This window comes from Crocodylus siamensis, chromosome 3, assembly GCF_052110815.1.
Source record: "Crocodylus siamensis isolate JL-2025a chromosome 3, ASM5211081v1, whole genome shotgun sequence".
NCBI lineage: Eukaryota > Metazoa > Chordata > Crocodylia > Crocodylidae > Crocodylus > Crocodylus siamensis.
The window spans coordinates 53,808,963-53,833,731 of NC_143397.1; the positions used below are offsets into that span (position 1 = coordinate 53,808,963).

Sequence of the window (24,769 nt, forward strand, 5' to 3'; positions counted from 1 at the left end):
TTGTGGCCATAACCACTGAGTCAATTCCACATGCGTCTGTATTCTCATGCTTAAAATAACCTAATGCATGCTTCAGGATCTTTTTCACCGTGATGCAACAGTTGACTGGCTCAACAGTTAAAGGTTTCTAAAAAAAAAATTATATGAGCTGATCCTGCACTGTGACCCTTATATCATACCATTGCAACCAAATGTCTTTGGCTTTGAAGCTTTGTTGCAATTCACCTGCTGACCTGGCTTATGGGTCTACAATTTCAAACATTGAGCATCATTGTGATATTCCTTTTTGTAATCACAAATGGCAAGGTTATTGTGAACCTCTGGAGTTCCCCCCTGACTTGTTGGAAGGATAGACACATACGTTGTGTAGCAAACTGCCTTGATCCACAGGCAAAACTCCCCACTGCTCCTGGTCCTAAAAGAATGTGAAGAATTGTGATATAAGGAGGCTAATGCCATGTTTAGGAAATACAGACACATTGACACCTACTCAGGCAGGTGCCGTATCCAAGTGACAAGCAGAGATCCAGGTTTTCTGCTTCCTGTAGAAAAGTGCATATTTTCCCCTTTAAAGGGGAAAAATGTGGATTTTTCTCTTTGAAGTGGGAAACTGGGTTTCCCTTTGCAGGCTGGCAGAGGAAGTTGGAAGCCGGGCAGTGCTGAGCTGGTGCTGCTATTGCCACAGGGGTCAGATTCACCATCTTGAGGATGGGAGCATGGCCCGGCACGTGGCAGGGAGCAAGTCCTTTTGGATGTTGTGCAGGCACCAGGCAGGGAGCAGGTGCCCCCTGTGGCTGGATGGTACCAACAATATGGTTGCTTCATGGCCCCCACCCCCTCCCTGCAACATGGGCTGAGCACAGGCTATGGAAGGAGCCTGGAAAACTGCAGGCATGGAGAGGCCAGCACTGACTAGGGGTCCCTGAAGCAGGCATGGGGCAGGGTGAGGTATGGCACCGCAGTTACAGTGGCCAACGTCATCTGTTTGTTTGAGTCAGTCTCCCCCTGTGACAGCGGGGGGATGAGGGCACGGTGAACTGCCACCTGCACAGAATGAGACATCAGGGCCTGTGGCCACACTTGGAGCCTGCAGGTTTGAGACCTGGCGATGGGCAGGTGATGACTTGGTGATGACAGGACGTGCCTGTGGGTGTTCGGGCCAGTCTGGCCTGACAGACCGGGCACTCAGGGTAGAGCCATGCAGGGCAGAGTTCAGTGCCGCTGGACTGGTCTCAGCACCTCGGAAGGTCCAGGCTGCCCATAAATGCTGATGTAGACAAAACTCGGGAGGCCTCTTCCTGTTGACCAAATGCACAGCAGAGATGCGGACCTTGGGGAGCTGCCCTAGAAGGGCTGTGAGGGCAAGAGGTGGAAGTTAGGTCACAGGCCGGATTAAGTGCTGGGAGAGGGCAGTGCTGATACAAATGTCAAAGACTTTAAGGGAGTTCTGGTCTTGCACAGGAGCTGCATCCATATAGGCAGTGTGTTGAAACGGGGATCCTTTTCCCATGACAAATAAAGAATACTTCATTCCTACTGCCATGGCAACCGAAACAGTGCTTCTTCAGCCTAGTTACTCCAGGCCTCCACAGTATTCCCTTGGATCAAGTGACAGCGAGTCGTGGAGCAGTGTAGCGTGGGAGGACCATGGCAGGGTTGGAGCAGTGATGCAAGGATGCTTGTGGTGGAATGGCTTTCTTTACTCTCCCCTTCCACAGAGAAAATTGGGAACCTAAGGGAAAAAACAGAACTTTAAAGAGAACAAGGAGACGGAAATTCTGCCTTTGGATCATCCTTGGAGGAAATGCGAGTGTGTGATACTCTCTCCTTCTGACTGATGGGTCCCAAACTTTCTGGCTGTGTTTGTTGGTGACCAGAAAGGCACATATTAGCATCAGAAGCTGTTTCCTCCGAAATGTCCACTCTGTCCTGATAAGTCGTGCAAAGATATGTTCCTGTATCTGTATGTAAGGCTACTAGTTCAGGCTTATTTGTTCCACAAACCTAAATAAGCTTTTTACATCTTTTATAGGATATAATCATGCATCTTTGGAGTTTTGCTTTGGTCTCCTCTCCTTCTTGAGTTGCTTTCCATATTTTAATGTTAATCAGGTTTTCTGTTGCCCAAGCTGTGATCCTAAATGGGTCCCTTCTGGGTCTGTCCCCCACGGATTGTGGCACCATCTTAGAGAATCCTGAAAACACTGAACAAGAAAATGAATGCTGCTTGATGTTTCCTCAGCCTGACAAAGGGTGTTTATACGTGAAAGCTTGCAAAGAAGAATTTTTCCAACCGTTTGAGTTGGTCTAATAAAAGATACCGGATTTACCCAAAGAACCTTGTGTGCTTGAATCAGACTGTTTTCTTCCCACAACTTCATGTTCTGGGTAAATGTTCCATTAATCACAATAAAATAAAAATGGTTGTGGGGTGCTTGTCATCATTATTGTCCATTGCATCTATACCCCTCCTTCAAGAGCTTCCTTCTTAAGGAACTTCTCTAAGAATTTGGCAACAGCAACCTGCTCAATCTGTTTAAACATTATAGCATAGAATTGACGGAGATCCTGAATTCAAACACCAAATCCTGGTTTTCTTATCCCCTAACACGTTTCAGTTTGGCTGTCCTAAAATGCCTTATGTCAATGTAAGTGGCATGTGCTTTGTCAATAAGCTTGGTATGTCTGAGCCAGACGACATTCTTGTGGCTTCCTTTCACAAATCTCACTTGTGAAAATGCAAAATGAAGAAGTTCGCTTCTGTTAGTCTTGGCTGCCTTGGTTTGTTGGCTTTCCCCTTACTCCTTCCATGCAGTGTCTATGAGAAGGGAGGAATGGGGGTACAGTTGTAATGGACCCCAAGCTTGAAGACCTCCCAAAATCAGATCACTCTTTCTTATATCTAAAATAAAAGGTAAGGTGGGTCCTACTAGGTACCCAGATTTTTCTCTTGGGTCTTGCTTTCCCTACTTTTTCCTAAGTAGGAGGGGTGAATGTCTACATGATCTCCCAAATCTTTTCTTTGCTCACATGTGACAAGTTATATCTTTCTCACTTTGTCAGATCATACAGATGGTGTATTGGCATCTACACCTGTGTCCTCATGTAATTCTTAATAGATTTTATATTTATAGTTTCATAGTTTCAAGGGTCGGAAGGGACCCAAGCAGATCATCTAGTCCGACCCCCCGCCATGGCAGGAAATAATACTGGGGTCAAACGACCCCAGCAAGATGTTCATCCAACCTCCTCTTAAAGACCCCCAGGGTAGGAGCCAGCACCACTTCTCTTGGAAGTTGGTTCCAGATCCTAGCCGCCTTGACCATGAAATAGCGCTTCCTGATATCTAGCCTAAACCTGCTCTCTGCCAGCTTGTAACCGTTATTCCTGGTCACTGCTGGCAGTGCACGGGGGAATAGTGACTCCCCCAATGCCTGCTGATCCCGCCTGACTGGTTTATAACAGGCCACTAGATCCCCCCCCTCAGCCTTTTCTTTTGGAGGCTGAACAGGTTCAGGTCCCGTAGCCTCTCCTCATAGGGCCGGGCCTGCCCTGCTGTCCTCTGATCATGTGAGTGGCCCTCCTCTGGAGCCTCTCGATGCTGTCCACATCCCTCTTGAAGTGCGGCGCCCAGAACTGGACGCAGTACTCCAGCTGCAGCCTGACCGGTGCTGCATAGAGGGGGAGGATCACCTCTTTGGACCTGCTTGAGATGCATCTGTGAATGCATGACAAGGTACAGTTGGCCTTCCTGACTGCCTCCCCACATTGCCGGCCCATGTTTATCTTGGAGTCGATTATGACTCCAAGATCCTTTTCTGCCTCCGTGCTGATAAGAGGGGAGTTCCCCAACCTGTAGGTATGGTGCCGGTTGTTCTTCCCCAGGTGCATCACCTTGCACTTGTCTGTGTTGAATCCCATCCTATTCACATCCGCCCACCCTTGTAACCTCTCTAGGTCTGATTGTAGCCTGATGCTTCCTTCTAGTGTGCCAACATCCCCCCACATCTTAGTGTCATCAGCAAATTTGAACAGGGTTCTTTTAACCCCCTCATCCAAATCACTGATGAAGATGTTGAACGGTGCGGGCCCGAGGACCGAGCCCTGCGGAGCCCCACTGCCCACGTCCTTCCACGTTGAGAAGGACCCATCCCCTAGCACCCTCTGGGTGCGGCCCTCCAGCCAGTTGGCGACCCAGTTGACTGTGGGCGTCGACACCACAGTCCCCCAGTTTCTTAATGAGAATGGGGTGAGAGAGGATGTCGAATGCCTTCTGGAAGTCCAGGAAGACTATGTCCACTGCTACCCCTGCATCTAATGATCTGGCAATCTGATCATAGAAGGCCACCAGGTTGGTCTGACAGGACCTGCCACTGATGAACCCGTGTTGGTTGCCCCTAAGCATTCAGTCCCCTGCTGGCCTCTCATGGATGTGTGCCAGCATAATTTTCTCAAACAGCTTGCCTGGGATCGAGGTAAGACTAACTGGCCTATAGTTTCCCGGGTCCTCCTTCCTCCCTTTTTTGAAGATGGGAACCACGTTGGCCCTCTTCCAGTCCTCTGGGACCACACCATGTGTACCATATGTTACTTGTACCACGTGTTCAGTTGTTGTCCTACTTTTGGTTCTTTGCTGGACTTGGCATTGGGAGTAACTTTCTAGGTGAGGGTTGAATAATTTTGAGGCAGGGATCTTAAACAAACCTTTTGGAGAAAAATTTGATCCAAACTTTGTTTGTTTACTGAAGCCATGTGCCAGGAAAAGGCTGGACTTTTTGTCGTTACACAATTTATCAACTTTACATTGCAGGATGGTGCAAGGGCTGCTGGTTCATATAGTGTTAAAAAGCTCAATTTAAAAAGAGTTCTGTCAAGTGGAAAATGTTGAGCTTTGCAAAAAAAATCATATTGTAGAGACATGCAAACATTCTTTCTCACTCTCCCATCCAAGGTGGAACACAGACAGCTAGCCCTAAATGTGCAACCCCATGAAGGACATTGAGAATGAGGTGATGTGTGTATTTTGTTGCTGATAAATGTTTCTAGCTCAGACCCCATGGATGCACACCCTTTCACGTGTTCATCTTTTTGTTTTACTACTTTAACATTTTTATTATGAAAACAAAAGTGAATGTGTGAAAGAGAGGAGAGACTTTTAGTTCTTAATTTTGTATTATAGAAGTTCCTCTTCTCTCTTTCACATGTCCATCTTTTTGTTTTTATGTCACATTTTTTTTAAAATGTAGAAGTCCCCTTCCCCTTGCCCCCCGCCCCCATTCCCTCCCCAAACTAGACACCAGGACTTAGTAGGAAATGATTGCAGACTATGTTGAAACAAAAACCTAAAGCACAGACAAGTGTTTGATGGGGAAGTTAAAAAAGTGAAAAAATGAGAATCCACTCAAGTTTTGACTGTCTGCATGTCTCATCTTAGTTGAAGAGATGGTCAATATTGCTGAATTCTTTTCATAATTTTGTACCGTGGTTTTAGAGGCCAAATTGGGACCCACACAAATCTGTAACCCATATAGATTTCTGTTTGTGGCTGACAATTTCCTTCTGTACTACCGTTGTTCAGTTCACTGGTACATTCCTGTATTTGTGTTCCCTCATTCTGTATGCAGTATTATTATCCTTGTAAAATTATAGCGTCTTGGTTTTTGCTTTAACCTGATCTGTAAGGATCTCCTACCTCATGACTAGTTTTTTACCTTTTCCACATGTCCCATACTCTTGGGACTCATGTCACGTACCCTTTCCATGCCTTATCTCTTGTCTTTAATATTCACTTAGTTCTCTTTTCCTGGTCCCTCTGGACCATCCACTCCAACTTGAAAGCAAAATAATAGTATCAAGATGGTCCACATAATGAACCTAAGTAAGCATGTAACCTTATTATTGTGTCTCATCTTGACTGCTGTACTGTTTGATACTGTTGCATATTGCATCATGTCTAAAAGTAGATTTGGCTCAGTCCTGAGAAGATATCAACACACCTGATTTGCTCTTTAGATTCTGTACAAATACAGTATAATTTAAACATCAAATGTATATTTTGTGTATGTGCAATAACGGCACAAGTATTTTTAATGGTATTTATTTATATATTATCCCACTAGGCAATTGCAGTCTTTAAAATTTAGGCCTTCCTGCTATGGTATTATAGATTGATAGAAGTTAGGGGCTGGAAGGGACCTCATGAGATCATCCGGTCCAGCCCCCCTGCTCTAAGGCAGGAAAGACTGCTGAGGTCAGCTGACCCCAGCGAGGTGTATGTACAGTCATCTTTTGAAGATCTCCAGGGAAGATGACTGTACCACTTATGGGGGAAAAGTCTGTTCCAGACGGTGGACACACAAACTGTAAAGAAGTTTAATCCTGGGGTGGGCAATTTTTTTGGCTGGAGGATCACTTCACAAATTTTGGTGAGCTGTTGAGGGCTGCATGGGTAGCCCCGCCCCTTGACAGTTGCCCCACCCGCTGGTCACTATCTTGTGGCTGGAAGTTCCACCCTCTAATCCCTACCCTTTGCCACCAGAAGTCCCTCCCTTTGCCCCTGGGAGTACTCCTTTTGGGAGGGCATAGTATGGCCTTGGAACTGCAAATTACAGTCTGTCACATGGTCTCTCTGGGGTAGGCAATGTTTTTTGGCCAGAGTGCTGAAAAACTCACAATGTCTACCTTGTAAGGCACTGGAGTGCTGGCATGCCAAAAAAATGTAGCTCAGCTGCTTCTTTGCTGCGTGTCACTCAGGACAAGATGGGCCCAGCCGGGTCAGCACTGGTGAGGAGAAGCAGCTGTGTAGCTGCTGTCACTCCTGGAGCCCCTGCTGCTTCCCATGCCCCCCCCCCGCCCCTCCCCACGCTGCTCCACACGCCCTCCGCCCCACCGCTGCAGCAGCATCCCCCATCCCTCCAGCTTCCAGCCTGGCCCAGGAAGCACCATGGGGCTCCTGGCCACTGGGCTGTTCCAGCAGTTCCCCCACCTCTTGCCTTACTTTTCACTTGGATGGAGCAGGACAGCCACTCCAGGGTCGCAAGGCCAGAAAGCTGCAGAGGCTTCTGGTTTGGGGCTGAAGGTGGGAGAGGGAGGGTGGTGGGGGGGCTGGGGCTGGGGGTGGGGTGGAGCCAGGCTTTCCTTGCTGCTCAGCGACAGGCTCCTGCTGGGCCCTGCTGTTGCTGACTGCCTGTGATCTTTGAGAGGCAGTGAGGGGCAGATAAAAATTAATTTTCTAAAATGTTTAAAGGCCCCGTGGGTTGGATAAAATGGGCTGGCAGGCCAGATCTGACCCACAGGCAGTATTTTGCCCACCCCTGGTAATCTGAAGCGATCTTCTATCAGTTTATGATCATTATTCCTAGTCTTCCCCTGGGGTGCTTCTAGTGAACAGGTGTTCTCCTAGCCCCTGATGTTTGTCCCTTATATACTTAAATGCTGTATATACTTAGTGCACCTTTTGTTTGGCTTTGGTTATTTAAGTAGGAGATGCATATGTTGGATTCAAATTTACTCTGAGGTCATTTTTAAGATTTAATTGTTTAGATTTTTTATTTACTTCTGGATTTATTTTTTATACGGCTCTTGTTAACAATCCTGTGAAAGTGGTGAAACCTCATGCTTTAAGGCATGCTTCCCTTAATGTAAATCTAATCTAGTTGTTTGCACAGATTGAAGAATTAAACATATTTGCAGTGAACTTTGAAACCTACTGCATATAGGAAAACTGCATGTTTAAAGATACTGAGTGCTTCAGGTGTGGGAGGCACTGTTGCAGAATACATTTATCAGAAGAGTTTAGTTAAATCTTCACCTAGAATTTGTTCACCAGGATTGCTCCAAACAGTCTCAGATAGTGAGCTGGTTGGTTGGTTTGTTTTTAAAGATAACAATTTCCAGAGATACTTGTTACTGAAAATAGTTTGTCAGAGTTTAGATTATCTGATTTTGGGGGAATAATTTCTAACACTGTGAAATTCTGTATACATATGGACAAACAATCAGGGACTTAATGGAGGGTAGGGATTTACTGTAGAACAGATGATATATGCTAGTGACCCACTCTTATTCACAGTAAACATAACTATAGCAGGACAATTTAGCCTCAACTGGAACTTATTCCACACTTGTCTCTGTGTCTTTCAAGGTTCTTATCTTGGACCAATGGGGTATTCAGCTCTTGAAAGTGAATGTCAATCCTTAAGAGACTTTTTCTCTTTGTCAATTAAAACAAATGCCAGAATTATTAGCTGAAAAGGTGGTTTTATAAGGGAAAAGATGTATTTAATAACTAATAACTTTTTTAAAGATTGAGGTTGTTCATTCTTGTATTTAAAGAAAAATCAAAACATTTATACTAATATTTATCAAATTTGATACCACCAATAAGTCTGGGACAAACTGGGTTTTCTTGCTCTGCCTGTTGTACCTGGGTTGTTTTTTTTCTTTGTAGTAGGGACCCAAATATTTGGACAATGGGTAGTTATGGAGGTATGGGTATGTAAATCGTTACTTAGGTATATTTTGCCTCTGACTTTTGCAGTTAATGATACAAAGAAAATGTAGTGTATTTGAAGAAATTCTATTTAAAATATCATGTGTCATATTATAGCAGCACATAAAAGCTTCATTAATAACTCCCTGGGAAACCATGGGGTTTTTTTAATTTTGTTGGGGGGGGGGAGTGTTTTTTGTTTCGGGGAGGGGGGTTATAGCCTCACTCTGAGAAGAGGACAAAATGCTATAATTGTTTTTCATAAAAGATACCTTATTAAACTTTGAATTTAAGTTGAAGCACATAGGCACAAATGCTTTTTAAAGAATGTCTGATTTACATGTTATACTAGAATTCTCAGTAAGTTAGACTGTGGAGATGCTTTGCAGTTATTAATGCATAACTGTACACTTCAAATTTCAGTTTATGGCATTCTCCGCATTCTCTTGATGGGTTTAATCTTTGTCTGAGGTATGGCTCTCACATGTCTTATTTTGATGGATGTTGCTAATTTTAGTACTAGAGGTCCCTATGTTTTACTTTTGCATGCCTTCGGTTTACCATTAAAGATGGCTTGCATCACAAAATTCAGGGTAGAAAATGTTATCCCCCTCTTCATAAGGAGAAAGTCATGGGTGATGCCCATTACCTTGTCATGAAATGAAAAGATTCTGTATTTTGATATTTTGTATAAAAAATTGAATGCAAATCGGGTGTAACCATCAAGCAACTGGCAAGTCGCCAGAGTGGCTTTTAGTGTCCATTTGAGCACTCGTTTCATTTAGATGTCTATTCACTTCATGTTATCTGGATCACATTGGCATGGAAACCATTTAACAGTGATTTAAATTGAATGTTTAATTTCAGAACTCTTGTTTGGCATTTATATTCTTTATTTTGGTCTTCAGTTCTGTACTTTGTTTTATGAGTCTTCTTAACTAGTATCTGATTCGTCTCTCTTGTGACTGATGAATAGTTTATTCTTTCACATTTGTTTTATTGAAAGCTGTGAATCATACTTTAAAACCCTTTGTACTGTATTTAAGATGGGATTTTTGCCTTCTAGGAGTGAAAAATTCATTATAGAACACCTCCCTCCCACCCCAGAATGTTTGTGGGAGAAAACAACCTAGCAAGCAGCGGCATTATTGCCCATTATTTCATCGTGACATGTCCTAATCTTGTTAAAAATTAGTCAAATAAAAAAGAAAGATAAGAACCTCATCACCTAAAGTTATTAAAACAAGGAGTAAATAATACTAGCCAATATTGCACTAACATACAAAATATCCAAATATTAATTTAATTTTTGTAAGCCTGGTTTATCTGCCTGCATTACATTTTGTTATCACACACCTATTAATGTTCCTAAAGTAACTTTTCACTAAACCCTTTGTCCTTTCTCAGCTACTTGATACATGCAGTACATAAAAAAAACTTAAATTAAAATGGATATTATTTCATTTTTCAATAATATATGGAATGAATAGGGTACCATTCTGCTGTGTTAAAGATTTTGTTGCGATATGAAGCGTTTTGATTTTCTAAATTTTCAATAGCTGCAGATATTCTTCAATATAATAAAACATTTTTATTTATAACCCTTAATGGTTGTCATTAGTTCTTTTTCTGCTAGCATGTTTATCAGATTACAAAACTGTGTGTGTACATAGGTATATAAAATATAATATGCTTTTCTTGTATTTTTTTCTTGATAAGTTGCTGGTTCTAAGTACGTATTTATCTTTTCACATGCTACTTGGCATCTTGCTTTTGACTAACTTGCTCAACCTAAAAAATGTCAGATTTTTAATTTCTTCTGTATTGGTATGTGTCAGGGAGCAAGAGATCAACAAGACTTGGTGCATTCTTCATTGGGTTGGGCTAAAGCTTATGGAAGTACTAATGTATTAAAAAGCCTCAGCAGGGATTTGCTGAGGACTAATGCTGTAATGTGTTAGTCATTCTTTATCTGCTTCTATTTTTACAGGTTCTAAAGGATGACTGACGCTGGTTTCTGTGATGCCACTTGGAGCCTCTGTCACTGTGGATTGATAAGTAACCTGCAGGCTTAGCAGTACAGCAAGAGAAAAGCATCAGGAGTACCACTTCGCTTCAGCTCCTTAACTGGACAAAAAAGTACAGTGTCACCTATCTGCAAAGGAAGATTTCTCAACTGATTTTTGCAGCTAATAAAGACAACATAGCATCATCCACCTTCCTGATTTACAGTGCATCACCTTCCAAGACAGATGGTCTGTCAAAAGCTGTAGGAAGCCTGCAGAGCACACAATAATGAAGTAGTGAATTGATACTGCTGCTGCTGCCTAATTGTCAGGATCACAGCCGATAGAGCCGCACTGCCCTTTTTCTGCTCCCTTAATCGGGCCAGAAACAGCAGGGTGGACATGGCTGGCCTCGTTAACAACCTGCTAATACTGTTCCTTGTGTTTCAAAACAGCTGTTTGGGTTACAGAAGCCCACTTTCTGTCTTTAAGAGGTGGGTTATGCAGAAAATATCTTTGGTGTTTTCAGTGCATGCTTTGTAGTGATGCAACCACTTTGAATAGTGCAAGTTCTAAAAACTATCTACTACCTAAAATTATTTATTGACAAAATAGATTGTTTTGCTTTGTAGCTAACTTTTGAACTGAAATTGTCTGCAGTTCTTGAAATTACATTTGCTATACCAGAGTCTTGGAAGACAGGAAACCTATTGTACTATTACAGTGGTGTTTTAAAATATGGATCATCCACATAACAAATGGATAAAACTATGTATTGAGATTTGCATATAACCATAGGTGTTTTTGAGACTACAGTGAACAAATAAATATATTGTACCTGCTCCAGTACTAAGCATGCTGGCTGAAATGGTGTCTTTGGTGAAATGAATCAGCTGGTTTAAAATCAGGAATCTGTTTTTATTTAAGTCTTGAATACCAAGTTAAGTAAGTGAACTTTGGGGGTAGTGTGTATGTGGAAGAGGGGTGGGTGGAAATAAACTGAGAGAGCTCAAAAACACAGCACTGTATACACAGTGCATACTCCATGATTACCAAGTTAAATAATCAGTCAGTTTGCATCACATTTCAGATGTTTTTGCCTTATGGTTTTGCTTAGCAGTTAGTTAAATATTTGCCTTTTATCAATTGTATGAAGCACTCATTATAGACCACACTGATGCCTACATACCAAGTTGTAACCTACTGTTGTTTGCTGGCTTGGAAGATATTATAGGTAGATAAGCAACCAGTTGTAACTTAACCATTGCACTTCTAGAATTGAAATCCTCCAAATGTGAAGGGTAGGGAAAAACTGAAATTTTATTTTGGTCAAACTTTAACTCAATTTTAGAACTATGTACAGTTATTTATCCAAAATGAATAGCAGCAGTATGTGATATGTTTTGGCATGGTGAGAAAATATGTCCATATATGCATTTACCTTACATTTTTTACCCATGTATATAATGGTTGATTTTTATGGTATGTTTATTTACATGGTTCAGTCTTTTAAAGTTATCCATGTGAATGTCTCCAAAAAATTCAGTGAGTCAATATAGAGAACTTGGTGACCAAATTAGATTGAAAGTCAGTGGGAATTAGGTGTCAAGCTTCCTTAGGTCTTCTGAAAATCAGATTCTGTAAATCTGAGTTGTTTTTTTTTTTGTATTTTTTTTAACTTTTAAATCACTTCTAATCAGGGTATTGAAACAATCTTTTCCTTCTTTTACAGGTATAAAGATACCACCAGGTCTCTTTCTAATGAATGCCTTGGAAACAACAGGCCAGTGATTCCTCTTGGTCGGACAGATTTTGCATTGGACATTCGCATGCCTGGGGTGACTCCAAAGCAGGTGAGAGGAATACAGCATTTTATTGTACCGGTCCATTGTATTGTAAAAGCTGAGGAAATGAACTTTACTTACAGAATCGGTAACTTTTTCAAAAGCAACAGGCTAAACGTTACGGCTGTATTTATATTCAGAGAAATACAGATTCCTTGGGGAAGAGTCTATAATACTAAATAAAAGAGAGAACTTTTAAACGAGAGAACATTTTGTCATTTGCGTAAATTAATTCAGACTATATTATCTTCTATAAACTGAATTGTTGAAGAGTTTGACGCATCAATAGAGTAAGATTCATGGCAATGGAGGATGCATTAAAGTGAGGCAAATGATTTTTTTTAAGAAACCTCCAGCAGTGCTACTAAGGCATGCATTATACATTCCTATAATTGATATGAAGATATACCCATTGGCATTAGAGGTGGGGTGCTGCCTTGGTGGATGCAGTGACAGTGACAGGATCTAATCTGTAAATTTGTTATTGTTGGAGAAACTGGCAGCTGGATGGGAAGGAAGTAGAATACAGCTTACAAACGTATATTTGATGTAACATTTCTGATGCTAGAAATAAGGAAATGACAGTGAACTACCTGAAAAGATATATTCTTTTCAGTATGAATTGCTTACTGTTTGCTGGCCAGGATGATAACACTGCAGGAAATAATAATACTACAATCAAATGATAAATTTAGAAAAGGGTAACTTATTTTTAAGGTTCATATAAAATAATGAAAATCTCTGCTGTCATGTTTACAGGTAGTTTCATTAAGCATGATAAACAATGATTAATTATTTTTTGCAGCCAGGCAGTGCAGGGAATTATGTGTGCCATTAAAAGATAGTACTTCTCTTTTTAAAGGGCTGCAGAAGCATGAAAAGAACAGGATGTTGTGCTGCAGTAGATGATGACTCATTGTTGCAGATAGCACTTTCAGAAATACTGAAGAAATGTAAGGCTTTCAGTTATCGGGGAGCACCCCTTTGGAACATATAATTTGGAGTCAGCAGCATCACGTTAATGATTGCAAAACAGAATAAAATTGTTGCTGGGGCCTCTGTGACTGCATAAAAATATTTTAAATTCTTTCTTTTAGAAGGACAAAGAAATCCATGGCATTCTTCAAGCTGCTCATATAGACTTCCGCATGTCTGTTATATAAGCACAAGGGCCATTAGTTGAGAGTATAAACATGATTAGCTCTGAAGAGGTAGTTCTCTTCATGCTTTTGATCTAAAATTTCACAAGAACACCAATGGAGAAGTCATGTCTAGGAACTTTTAGGCATATATTAAAAATATAGCTCAAATATAAAAGTTAGTCAACCCCCCTTAGCGATTTGTGAGCAGGCGTGCAAAAATAAGCAATAACCTATAGTGTAAGTATACTTTAATGGAAGGAGAGAGGAAGAAACCTCAAAAACCCAAATGATGAAGGAAAGTTGGCCTTGATTGTAGTGGCATTGGTAAGCCTTGACCTGTAACTGAAAAAAACTCATTTCGCATCTTCTCAAGTTGTGATGGGATGACCAGGAGATCTAACTCAAGTGTGCTCAGCTGCTGCTATATGGAAGAATAAATGGGAGAAAAAAAACTTCCATTGTGCCTGTGGAGGAGAGAGACATGTAATCACTCTTATTATCTCACTCTCTTTTGCCTCTTGGAGGAGAGGAGACTTTGGCTCTGGCCCAGTAGCTGTTGACTTGTGTTTTCAACGAATGTGCGTCTGGTGCCAAACTTTCTATTAAAGTCATCCATCTCAGTGGGTATGTAAGGACATTGTTATAGTTTTTCCTAGGGGTCAGAATAGGGGTAAAAGAGGTATGTATTGCTTTTCCAAGTTTCACCTGCAGATTAGGCTCATTTCATGTTACCAAATAGGATCCAGCTGAGTAGTTTGGGTTGTTGCTTGGCTGTTACTTGATTGGAAGGAAACAAAGTGGGTTAGATTTTAAACTTCTTTAACTTGTAATGTTAAAATGAGTCATTACTTACAGTAAGTAGTATAGCCGTCTTATTTCTTACCACCTCTTTCATTTATAAGGAATAAAATAGCTAACTCAAAATTCTGAGCTTATCACTGACAATCTGAGGTAACCCTTCATGAACAGAATTGTATGGTTTCACCTTTTAGAGTTATGACTTTTGAAAATGTATAGCTAGTTTAGTTACCTTTGGGGTACATTCTTGAGGCTTTTATTCTCTAATGCTTAACAGCCAGAGATTTAAATTTGTAGTAAAAAACCCTAAAATTCTGGAAAGCAAGCTTAGTACCCATGGAAACATGTCAACATGGCATATGGGTAAATACTATTTATTTCTAAGCCTCGATTTTTCTCTGGAAAAAAAATCTGCTGTATTGTTTTATGCTATAATTTTGTTACAAACCAATTGGTAAGTTTTGCAATTCTAATAATCAGATTCTTAGTCTGAGTGATATTTATCCCTTTGAAGGCAGCATTTTCTTTTCCTAGCTTCGTGTTCTTCATTAAGGATAGAAAAGTAATGGTACAGGAGTAAAAGCATTCAGGAATATAGCTAAACAAAGAATTAAGGCTGCCATATTGATTATGGGAGACTAAACTGATTTCAGAAGCTAACAAAATCAGCACAAGCAAGACAAAGTTGGTTTTCTATTGATTAAACATCTTAAGTATTTCCATTTCTATCATAATGATTATTTGTCTCCTCCTTTAAAAAAAAAAAAAAGAAAGAAATAAAAGAAAAATGGACAATTATATGTTACCTATGGAGTACTGTATCTTATAATCGACTTTTTTATAATTATATATGAAATTCAAAAATTGTGCATGTTACTCACTCAAATCTACTGAGCAGTAGAGATTTAAATCAAATATTCTTAATTATAGTAACAGAAAGGAACATTATGATCCCCTGACTGATCTACATTGGATATAGCCTTGCATTATCCTAGTAATTTGTGAACAAACTAAAGCATATAATTTAGGACAGCTAATCTTCAGCAGAAGACTATAGTGAAGAATCTGTCACAGTAGTTCTCAACCTGTTTAGACTTGAGGCACCCCTGGGAAAGTGCTAGCTCCTAGTTGTTACTATTTTTTTTTTTTTTTACTCCAGAAAAATAATAAAGCAATGTTTCTCTTGCAAAGAACTCGGGAATCCCACAACTGTGGATTTCAATGTGAAATCTCTGGGTCTGTTTTGTGAACCATGTTTGCAAACCTAACAGTTCTAACACTGTGGCGCCCTGAGGCAACCTTGAAATGATCACAGCACCCTGGTACAGAATTACTGACTTATTGCATCCCTGCCAAGCAGGTTCAGTGGTTATTTACCCCACTGTCTTTTATTTTTCAAAAAAAGATTCTCTCTTTATTTCCCATTTATAATTTTTTCTGGATTCAGCTATCAGCTATCAGACTACATTATGATTTTTTCTTGTGTTAGTAGTGATAGACTGTATTCAAGTTGCCATTTGCCCTTCTCTTCCATGAGCTTCTCAAGTCTTTCACTATAAAGCATGTTTCCAGACCTTAAATTATTTTAGTGATCTTTATCTAAACCTTTTCCAAATTACCAGTGTCTTTTGACACCAAAATGATGATTTTGCTAAGGCTGTCTAAATCCCTCTTAATATAGAAATGCCTGTTTATATATGATGTATCCCTATTTTTTTAATCCAAAGATAAAATTAATATCCTTGTCAATAATATCAACAGCAATTTGTATTCGATTGATTGTGTACTTTGTTTCTGACGGGTTTTTTTCACAATAAATGCTGTCTAAGGTACAGCCCTTCATGCTATAAATATGGCCTACTTCTGTTGTTCCTAAATGTATGATTATATTTGCCTTTACAAAAACACATGGCTCTGTATTTTGAGCTTTAGGACTTCTACCAGGGCTGGGTCTCATTATGAGTTGGCAATAACTCACAAGCAGCAAGAATTTTGCTAGAATACTGATAATTTTAAAGTCTGTCAGCCACTGATGAGTTGTTGTTCAAATCCTTAGGCTAATAATAAGCAACACTGTCTTTCCACTATTGCTCAGAGTCCTTAGAAGCACTAGTAATTAGAGTAACTGAAAAAGGTGCTGAAGAGATGATGTATTGAAAGGTTGGAGGGTTTTTTTCTCTTTAAAAAGAATACATAGAAATGTGTTCAGGAATTAACCTGACTTCAAGCCTTCCCCATCTGTTGCTTTTCTCTTCGTGAGTATTTTTTCTCTCTGTTGCATGCAGAAGAAGTTAAAGCCAGAATCCATACTTTATGAAGGAGCTGAGGTTGAGAAACTGTCAAAATCAGGCTTGTATAGGAAGAGTTTGAGAGTGATTCACTTTTACTCATTTGCTTATCAGAAGTGATGTCAAATTAAAAAATGCCTGGCAGCCTCTAATGTCATACCACTTGAGAGTTGCAGCGTTCAGCATAACAGCAGAAGTGGGACGTTTGAGCTCTTTGTAAGAGGGTTTCTTACATAATCCTACAAATGCTTCCTCACTGTTTAGAAAAGGGAAACTGTGGATATTTGCCTCAAATTATGAAATCTCATCAATGACATTTTGAAATGCTACCTGAATAGTGTTTGCAATGCAGTTGGTCAAAGACAATTCAGATCTTTCATGGCAAGGTATCAGATATCAAACTACTGCTTTATTAGTTTTTCTGGTGACAGATTTTTTGGTAGCGTTTATTTATTTACTAGGTCTATGGAAATGTCCAAGGAGGTCAGAAATGTGTGTATAGTATGTGAATATATGTATAACTTAAAGGATGGTTCTCGGATTCAGATGTGAATTAGAATTAGTGATTTAGGAACTGGAGGGGAGATGAGATAGCTGGAGATTTTTTTTGCAAGTATCTTATGTTTGGGAAAGCAAAGTATCCCTTACATTAAGGCACCTGACATCCACATCAATATGGCAGGTTGAAAAAAATAATCAGTTGAGTGGAAGCAGAATTTCAGGTGATAGCAAGAATTCTGCACTGAAGTATCTTTGATTTCTTTATGTCTTTTTCAAAAAGCTTTTGATCAAGTAACTATTCTCTGCTCCCTCACCCCTTGAGTAGAACAGATTACTGTTTCTGAAAGAACTAAGCATTTAGACTTCTGCATCCAAGCATTTAGCTGTGGTGTAGGTTATTATGTTGAATTTGTCAGTTTAGGGACATGTTGTCTGAGTTTCCTCCTTTATTTGGCTCTGACTGCAGAAGTGGGATTACCATTGACCGCTTCAGAAAACTATGCCATCTTTCAGTTTCTACTACTGTGACTTAATGACCTGACTGCTTCACATGATGCACAAAAGGACCTACCTAAACTGTTATTTTCTTAGACAGACTTTAGAATTATGACATTAGCTTTTGCATGGTAGCTTTAACTTTTCATTAATTTACTCCTGTGCATGAAAACTCCGTAGTTTAAATGTCAAACTGTATTCTTTTATTGGAAGTCTCGACAAGAATTTTTCAAGTCAAAATCTCCATTTTTTTTTTCTTTCTCATGGCAAAATTGTGGGTTACAGACTCCTAATTTGCCATTTTTCAGTAGATTAAATATTGTTCGAGTAGGTTTCACAGCCATAGAGGTCTCTGAGCTTCTGTCTTTTATTGTGTATTGGTAAAAGAAAAAGTAGAGGTATGTCTGTTTTCGACCAGGAGAAACCCTAAGCTGCTTGCTTAAGACTTCTCTCCTTGTATGATGGCTCTGATTACCCCCTGGCACCAGTACAGGTGTAGCTTCCTGAGCAAAGACCGGGCTGACACCTACCTCTGAGTCCCAGCCATTTGGTTCCTGACCCTCCTTCTTTGCAGTCTTCATGAACAGGGTCACTGAAGTATAAATTCAGGCAATATAAATCTGGAAACAAATGAAACAGAATAGTTTCCTAGCTAGGCTAATAAATCTGAAGTGATATATTTTCCCTATCAATTTGATAGAGATTTTCATGGGTGACTTTGAGGTATACCTCCTCTCATAAAAGTAAAAACTAACTCCATAGTGTTTAGATCATCTGTAGTATTTATTACTAACTATGCAAATACTCTCAGATGATGATTGTCCCAAATTCTCCCCACAGTGGGATTTCACTGGGAGAAAGAGAATAATTTTAGTATGCCATTCTTTGTCCATTCCTTATTCTGCACAATTACAAAAGTGGGAGCACTGCACAAAGATGACCTCATTGAAAACAAGTTTAATCATAAGTCAGCATGGATTTTCTTTAAAGAGAGAATGAACAAAAGTAGATAATTGGATTATTTTTGGTTTGGCTTTGCTTTGTTGGTTTTTGTCCTGTTTAGTTTTGTTTTTAAAGGAACAATACACAAGCAGGAGGGATAGGGGATCAATAAAAAACATGTATATGAAAGCTGAAAAACAACACTGTCAGGCAAGTTGAGGGCCGTTTGCATAAGAGTTTGTAAACAGGCAGACAGAAATGAACACATTTGTTTTGTACGCTAACTGCAAGCTTTGGCAAGCCAATAGCTGTTTACTGTTGTGAACATCCACAGTAATGTTGTATGTAATCTAATATGAAATGATGACAAAAAATTGCAGGGTAATTGACATTTGCAGTTTTGAGGCTATTTTGTTCATTAATAGCAGTATTTCCATTAACTGGGAGATAGATAAGTATCAACCACTGGCAGTTTGGAGGATGGGTAAAGAGAAATGACTTTTTGAAAATCATTAAAGCCATCAGTTTTTGTGAATTATTTAAGTGAACTGATGAAGTGGGCAAGAATACAGCAGGGTGAATTCAAGTTTGTGGTTATAAAATGTAGTAGCCTGTGAACTGGAGCTGGTAATAAGTAGCACTTTCTTCACTGTATTCCATGATACTTAGAAAGTAATGAATTTTTTACAATATCATGTTTGAAGGAGGGATCTCAACATATTATCCCGGTTAGTAGTATACTTGAGTTAACTGAGATACAGAGATGGCTTTTGCAGCCTGCCATTAGAATAATTTATGTTGGGACAGACCTTAAAAGTCATCTTATGTTATTTACCTGCATTCCAGACTCATGTATATCCAGCCACTTCTTGGAAACCTCTAGTAAGGAAGGAGATTCCATACATTCCTGAGACAACCTTTTTCACTGTCCTTACAGTTAGGAAGTTTCCCTCCTTCCCCTTCTCCCCATCTCCCCCCAGTCTAATATAAGTCTGCATACAGATGTTCATTTCTATTGGAAGAAATTTCTTTTGGTAGAAAAATAGCCCCAGAACTGGACTATACAGATGTTACTCCTACCTGTCATTAGAATTATTATGTTGGAAGAGACCTTAAACATCATCTTATGTTATTTACCTGCATTGCAGACTGATGTATATCTGGCCACTTCATGGAAACATCCTCTCCCCCCACATCCCCTCCTTGCAAAGCCCATTAATTGACAGCCTGTCCTCTACCCTGCTGAGAAGGGGGCAGGCTGTCCAGTGGCAGTTGGCAACTGCTGAAAAGACAGCCCAAGGAGAATGCCTATGCTCCTCAAATCCTGCCAGTTGGCAGGATGGAAGCATTTTCTTGTGATGGGTACCCTCCTGGTTCTTCTCCCTTGCAGGAAAAATAGCCCCTTCTCTTTGCACTCCTCTAGGCTGACCCGGGGGAGATGGAGGAGTAGTTCCATTCTTCCTGGTCCTCAGGAGGGGGAAGGTATGCAGATGTTCACTTTCCAGGATAAACTCTCCTGGGCATGATTTAACCCTGGTTGTTACCAGATTATTTTTCTCCTGGAGTGGTCATTTTTGTTTGGGAGAGAAAGCATGAAAGTCTGCATGCTTTTATCTTCTGTCAAGAGACCAGTAGAAACTGAACAAAATCTAAATCTGTTTTGCGGTAATTTATACCCACAGCTTTAAGTGCTGCCTTCTCTTGTAAGGACGAGTAGTTTTACTTGTAACAGCCTTTCAAATTTCTGAAAAGTTGAGTAGTTCTTTAATCTCCTTTTCTCTAGAAAAAACATGCCTAGTTTTCTCAATCTTTCATCCCTTGGCTTTATCATCTTAGTCATTTCTCTCTAGATCTTCTGTAGTTTCTCCTTGTCCTTTTGTAAATGTAGTACTTAGAAATTTGTACATTTCTAGCTGAGGCCTAACCAGTACTGAGTAGCTTGGTATTGTCACTTTAGTAGGTTCTGGTCACAGAGCCCAAAATTGCATTTGCTCTTTCTTCTCTAGATGTAGCATCTTGCATTTGTCTTGGCTGAATTTTTCCTATTGCCCAGATCTCTAAATTATGAAAATTCTTTTGAAGTTCAGGTCTGTCAGTATATATTTTTTCTCCTTTAATTTTTAATTGAGTATTTACACTACTGGTATCTTACTGGACTTGTGCCAACTTGGCTCCAATGGAAACATTTCTGTTTCTGCCTTGGTGGCGTAATGGGGGGCCAACCTTTTTGGCAGGCATGCCATAATTTAACCTTGCACCCTCCCTGAATGCCACTTTGATGCTTTTCATCTGTTTAATTGGCTGCTCTGCTTTTTGCTCCCTGTTCTGTGCTCCCTGCCTAATCCCTTGCTCTGCTTTCTGCTTCTTGCCCTGTCTGCTGCTTTGTACTGCCCATCCACTTCCTGATCTGTTGGGCCACATGCAAAAGCTATACCTGTGCCACTTGTGGCACTTATGCTTCAGGTTAATCACCCCTGGCATAAAGCACAAATGATGAAAGCAACCCAAGAAACAAAACAAACCCTCAGAGAAAAATAAATCATAGCGAATAATAAAGTTGATTAGACTATTCAAACAATGAACAAATAAGAGTGGAATCTACAAGAGTCCCAAAATGCATGTCGAAGATAACCCTCATCTCAAAATAACACCCTTTCTTATGCTGTACTATCTGGAATATCATGTTAAATTGGCCAGTGTGAGTCAATATAGATCAATAATTTAAAAAATATTCACTAATTAAATATCCCATACTTTAAATTACAGCGTACAACCTCTTCCAGTTGTATTTTATACAGACTTGATTTTATGCATACAACTCATTAACAAAATGTTTAAACTGTACCAGACACAGCACAGACCACTTCAGACCTCACTTAAGACCTCCTGATATTCAGATGTTGATCCATTTATAATTACTCTTTGCTTCCAATTATTTAAACAGTTTTGTATCTTAAAAAAATAGCTCTTTCTAGCTTATGTTTCTCTAATTTACTTGTGTGTATGTCATGTGGGACTGTGTCAAGTCTTGCTACATCTAGCTACAAAGTTCAGTCTGAAAGCAATACTTCCAGGTTTTTTTTCTTCCACTCACCCGATTATTACTGAAAATAATAAATTGCACATAACACGAGTATAACTGTGCTAACATACAGTCTTTTGTCCATCAGAGGTGTTTTTCCACTGGTGAACAAGAGTGTATATCTTGATATTATAAAAATCTTAGTCCTTGTTACACATCACTTTGCTATGATGTTATCCTGAAAATGTTGCCCTCATAATCTGTCTTTCCTCTGCTACGGTGTACAAAAGATTAGGTAGCACAGTCCATCCAAACAGTGAAATTGCCTCTGGTTCACAGGATGGTGTGTGAATGAGAGTTGTTTGTTGTTCAGAAGCAGTACTTCAGGCACATCTGTCAAGATCTTTGCATCCAATGTTTCAATTTCTTCAGATTCTTGACATTAAACCTCTAAGTTCACTGTGTTTCCATTAGGCAAGAAGTCAACTATCTTCCATGTTCCTGGCTTGCTTAGGGGATGAAAATCAAGAAGTGTTACTTTTTGACTGAAATTTGTACTTTTATGACCACAGCATTCCCCTCATCCTCCAAGCTAGTTACTAAGGCTGTGCAAAATTTCTCCAGCTGTTTCATTTTGACGCTGTTTTGACTCATTGTGAGCTTGAAACAGCGACATCAAAAACAAAGGGCTTCGAAACAGCCTCGAAACAAAATGAGGAACAGTTGAAACATTTTGGAAGTTTCTAAACATTTCGAGTTTCAAAGCTGAAGCTGGGCTTGCCTGCAGGGAAACAAAGTAAGGACAGGGAGGGGGAAAGAGGCAGGAAGGGCTGCTCTGATATTGCCAGTGATCCTTCTCTGAGGTCCCTTCCAATCCCAGTGCTCTGGGGGAGGGATGGAAAAACAGCATCAAAAGCAACATTGTTTGAACTGGGCTGCTTTCTGCCTTTGGGTCAGTTACTGAGCTGCCTTCCAGCAGCCCAGCAACTTCAGACAGGAAAGGCTACTATTCATTTCCTGCTTGCTAACTGGCAAGTGGGATTCAGCAATACCTTTTCCTTTTTTCTTACACCCTATTATTTTATTATTATATTAATTGATTCCTTTCAATGTATTCCTCCCCCACAATCCTCTTCTTGTTTTTGTTTGTTTTGATTCTTTTCAAATCTGTGCTTTCTCTCACAGTGTGCATTTCATTCACTGTGCAGGGAAGCACAGCATAATCATATTGCATATTCTGATATAGAATTTATATAGGAAAACACATGCATACATTTATATATTTTATTTATTACATAAATACATACATTACATAAATACATGTACATGCAATTATCTTAATATCTACATATATTATGTGCATCAGATAGATAACATTACAGAAGAGACAGATTTTCCACCACACCTAGGTAAAGACAAGATGCTATGAAAAACACCATGAAGTGTGCTGGAAAGGCAGCTGGCAAGCCTTCAGGGATGGGTGGAAGAGGGGGTAGAGGGAGAGCTGTAAGTCCTCCCCCTCCCACCCCCCCCACCCCAAACTGGGACGCAGCCTCTGCTACAGCAAGCAGGCATGAGGCTTCCACTAGTTATACAGGCAGAGAGGAGCAGTGCTAGTGCCACTGCCTGTGCCTGAGTTTACATCCCCTCCAAGAGCACCAGCCATAACACCTCCCCAACCACCATGACAACAAGCAGCAGCACCAGCATGACAGTCTTGTCCACCCCCATTTCACTTCCCAGGCTGAGCCTTTCTGTGCCAGAGGAAGAGCTGAAGGTCGATATAGATCTCAGTGCCATAGCAAGGGAAATTCTGGGGAAGGAGGGGAAATCATCTGAGCCAGGTCTCCTTCCCCAGAAGGCACTTCAGAAGAGGCTGAGGTATAGGGTGTGGAGGCAAGAGTCTCAACTGAGTCGGCGCCTCCTGTTGCTGACACCCTGGAAGACTGAGGGAAAGGGAGACAGAAAGAGGGGTCACATTGCAAGGGTGAGCGAGATCACCCAGAGCACTGGGGAGATGCTTGCTGTGGATGGCCAGCCCTTCTCCTTAGTTGAGCAGCCAGGATTCAGGCAGCTTATGGCACTCATGGCCCCGTCATACCAAGTGCCCACACATACCACCTTCAGCAGGACAGTAGTGCCCTTCCTATATGAGGCATGCAGGGAGTACTTGAGCAAGGAGCTGTGCAAGGAAGGTCCACAGGTGGCCTTACACTTCACCTCAGACAGCTGGAGCAGCCAGGGTGGAGATCATGCATACCTCTCCTCAACAGGGCACTGGTGTGGCCATCAGTGGGCTCTCCTTCAAGCCGAGGTGATGGATGCGTCCCACACAGCAACAGAGATCATGGGGGCCCTGAACTGCTTGGTGCAGGGGAGGCTTGTTGGGCAGGGTGAGCTCACCCGTGGGTTCATGGTCACTGACAATGGGGCCAATATGGTCAAGGTGGTCTGTGATGCAACTTTGTTGGCATCCTCTATGTGGCACACAAGTTCCACTTCAGTGTCAGGGATGCCTTGCAGGGGGACAGGGCTGCCAATGACAGTGCCAGTACCACAATCAAGCTCACTTCCTAATGCAGGAAGGTGTCAGGTTACTTCCACCGGAGCATCAAGGGGGGCAAGATGCTGCAGGATAAACAGAGTTGAACATCCTGCAGCACAAAATCATGCAGGATGTGGAGACTCAGTAGAACTCCACATACCTGATGCTCAAGAGGCTAGTAGAGTAACAGAAGGCCATCCATGAAACGGCCTTGCTCAGGGAGATTGAGATCAGCAGCCCCCTGAACAGAGCTGAGTGCGATACCATCTCCCAGATCTTGATGATCCTCAAGCCCTTCCTTGAGGCTACCGAGACCCTCAGTGCTAACAATGCCCTCTTTAGCCAGGTGATGCCTGTAGTGAGAAAATTTCAGAGCCACATGGAAAGTTTCCAGGGGATCAGTGTTTCTGGCTGGGGCAAGCCACTGTCACCAGATGTGCGGGCACTGGTGAGGTGGCTGAAGGAGGGCATCAGGAAATGGCTTGACCCCTTGCGGTCCAGTACGGTCCACATGCTAGCCGCCATGTGTGACCCAAGGGCGAAGGGCAGCATATACAGCCGCCAAGGCCTGAATCAGTGGATGGAGATGCTGGTAAAGAGAGTCAGAGAGGCAGAACAGTGGAGTCAGGGGGACTTGGAAGGGGGGGATCCACTGTCCCATGCCAGCATGCTATCCACCAGCCAATCTCCTCCTC

At 41.0% G+C, this 24,769-nt stretch overlaps 1 protein-coding gene across 7 annotated transcripts in view; it reads left to right on the plus strand.

Moving 5' to 3' along the window:
- The window catches only part of PAM (peptidylglycine alpha-amidating monooxygenase), a 269,026-nt gene that overhangs the window by 97,963 nt on the left and 146,294 nt on the right, over positions 1-24,769 (plus strand). For all 7 annotated transcript variants that reach the window (XM_090038336.1, XM_090038338.1, XM_090038341.1 and 4 more), the window contains exons 2-3: positions 10,482-10,991; positions 12,230-12,350. In XM_090038336.1, the coding sequence (XP_089894462.1) occupies positions 10,900-10,991; positions 12,230-12,350 (213 nt within the window). In that variant the 5' untranslated portion in view covers positions 10,482-10,899. The remainder of the gene's footprint in view (positions 1-10,481; positions 10,992-12,229; positions 12,351-24,769) is intronic.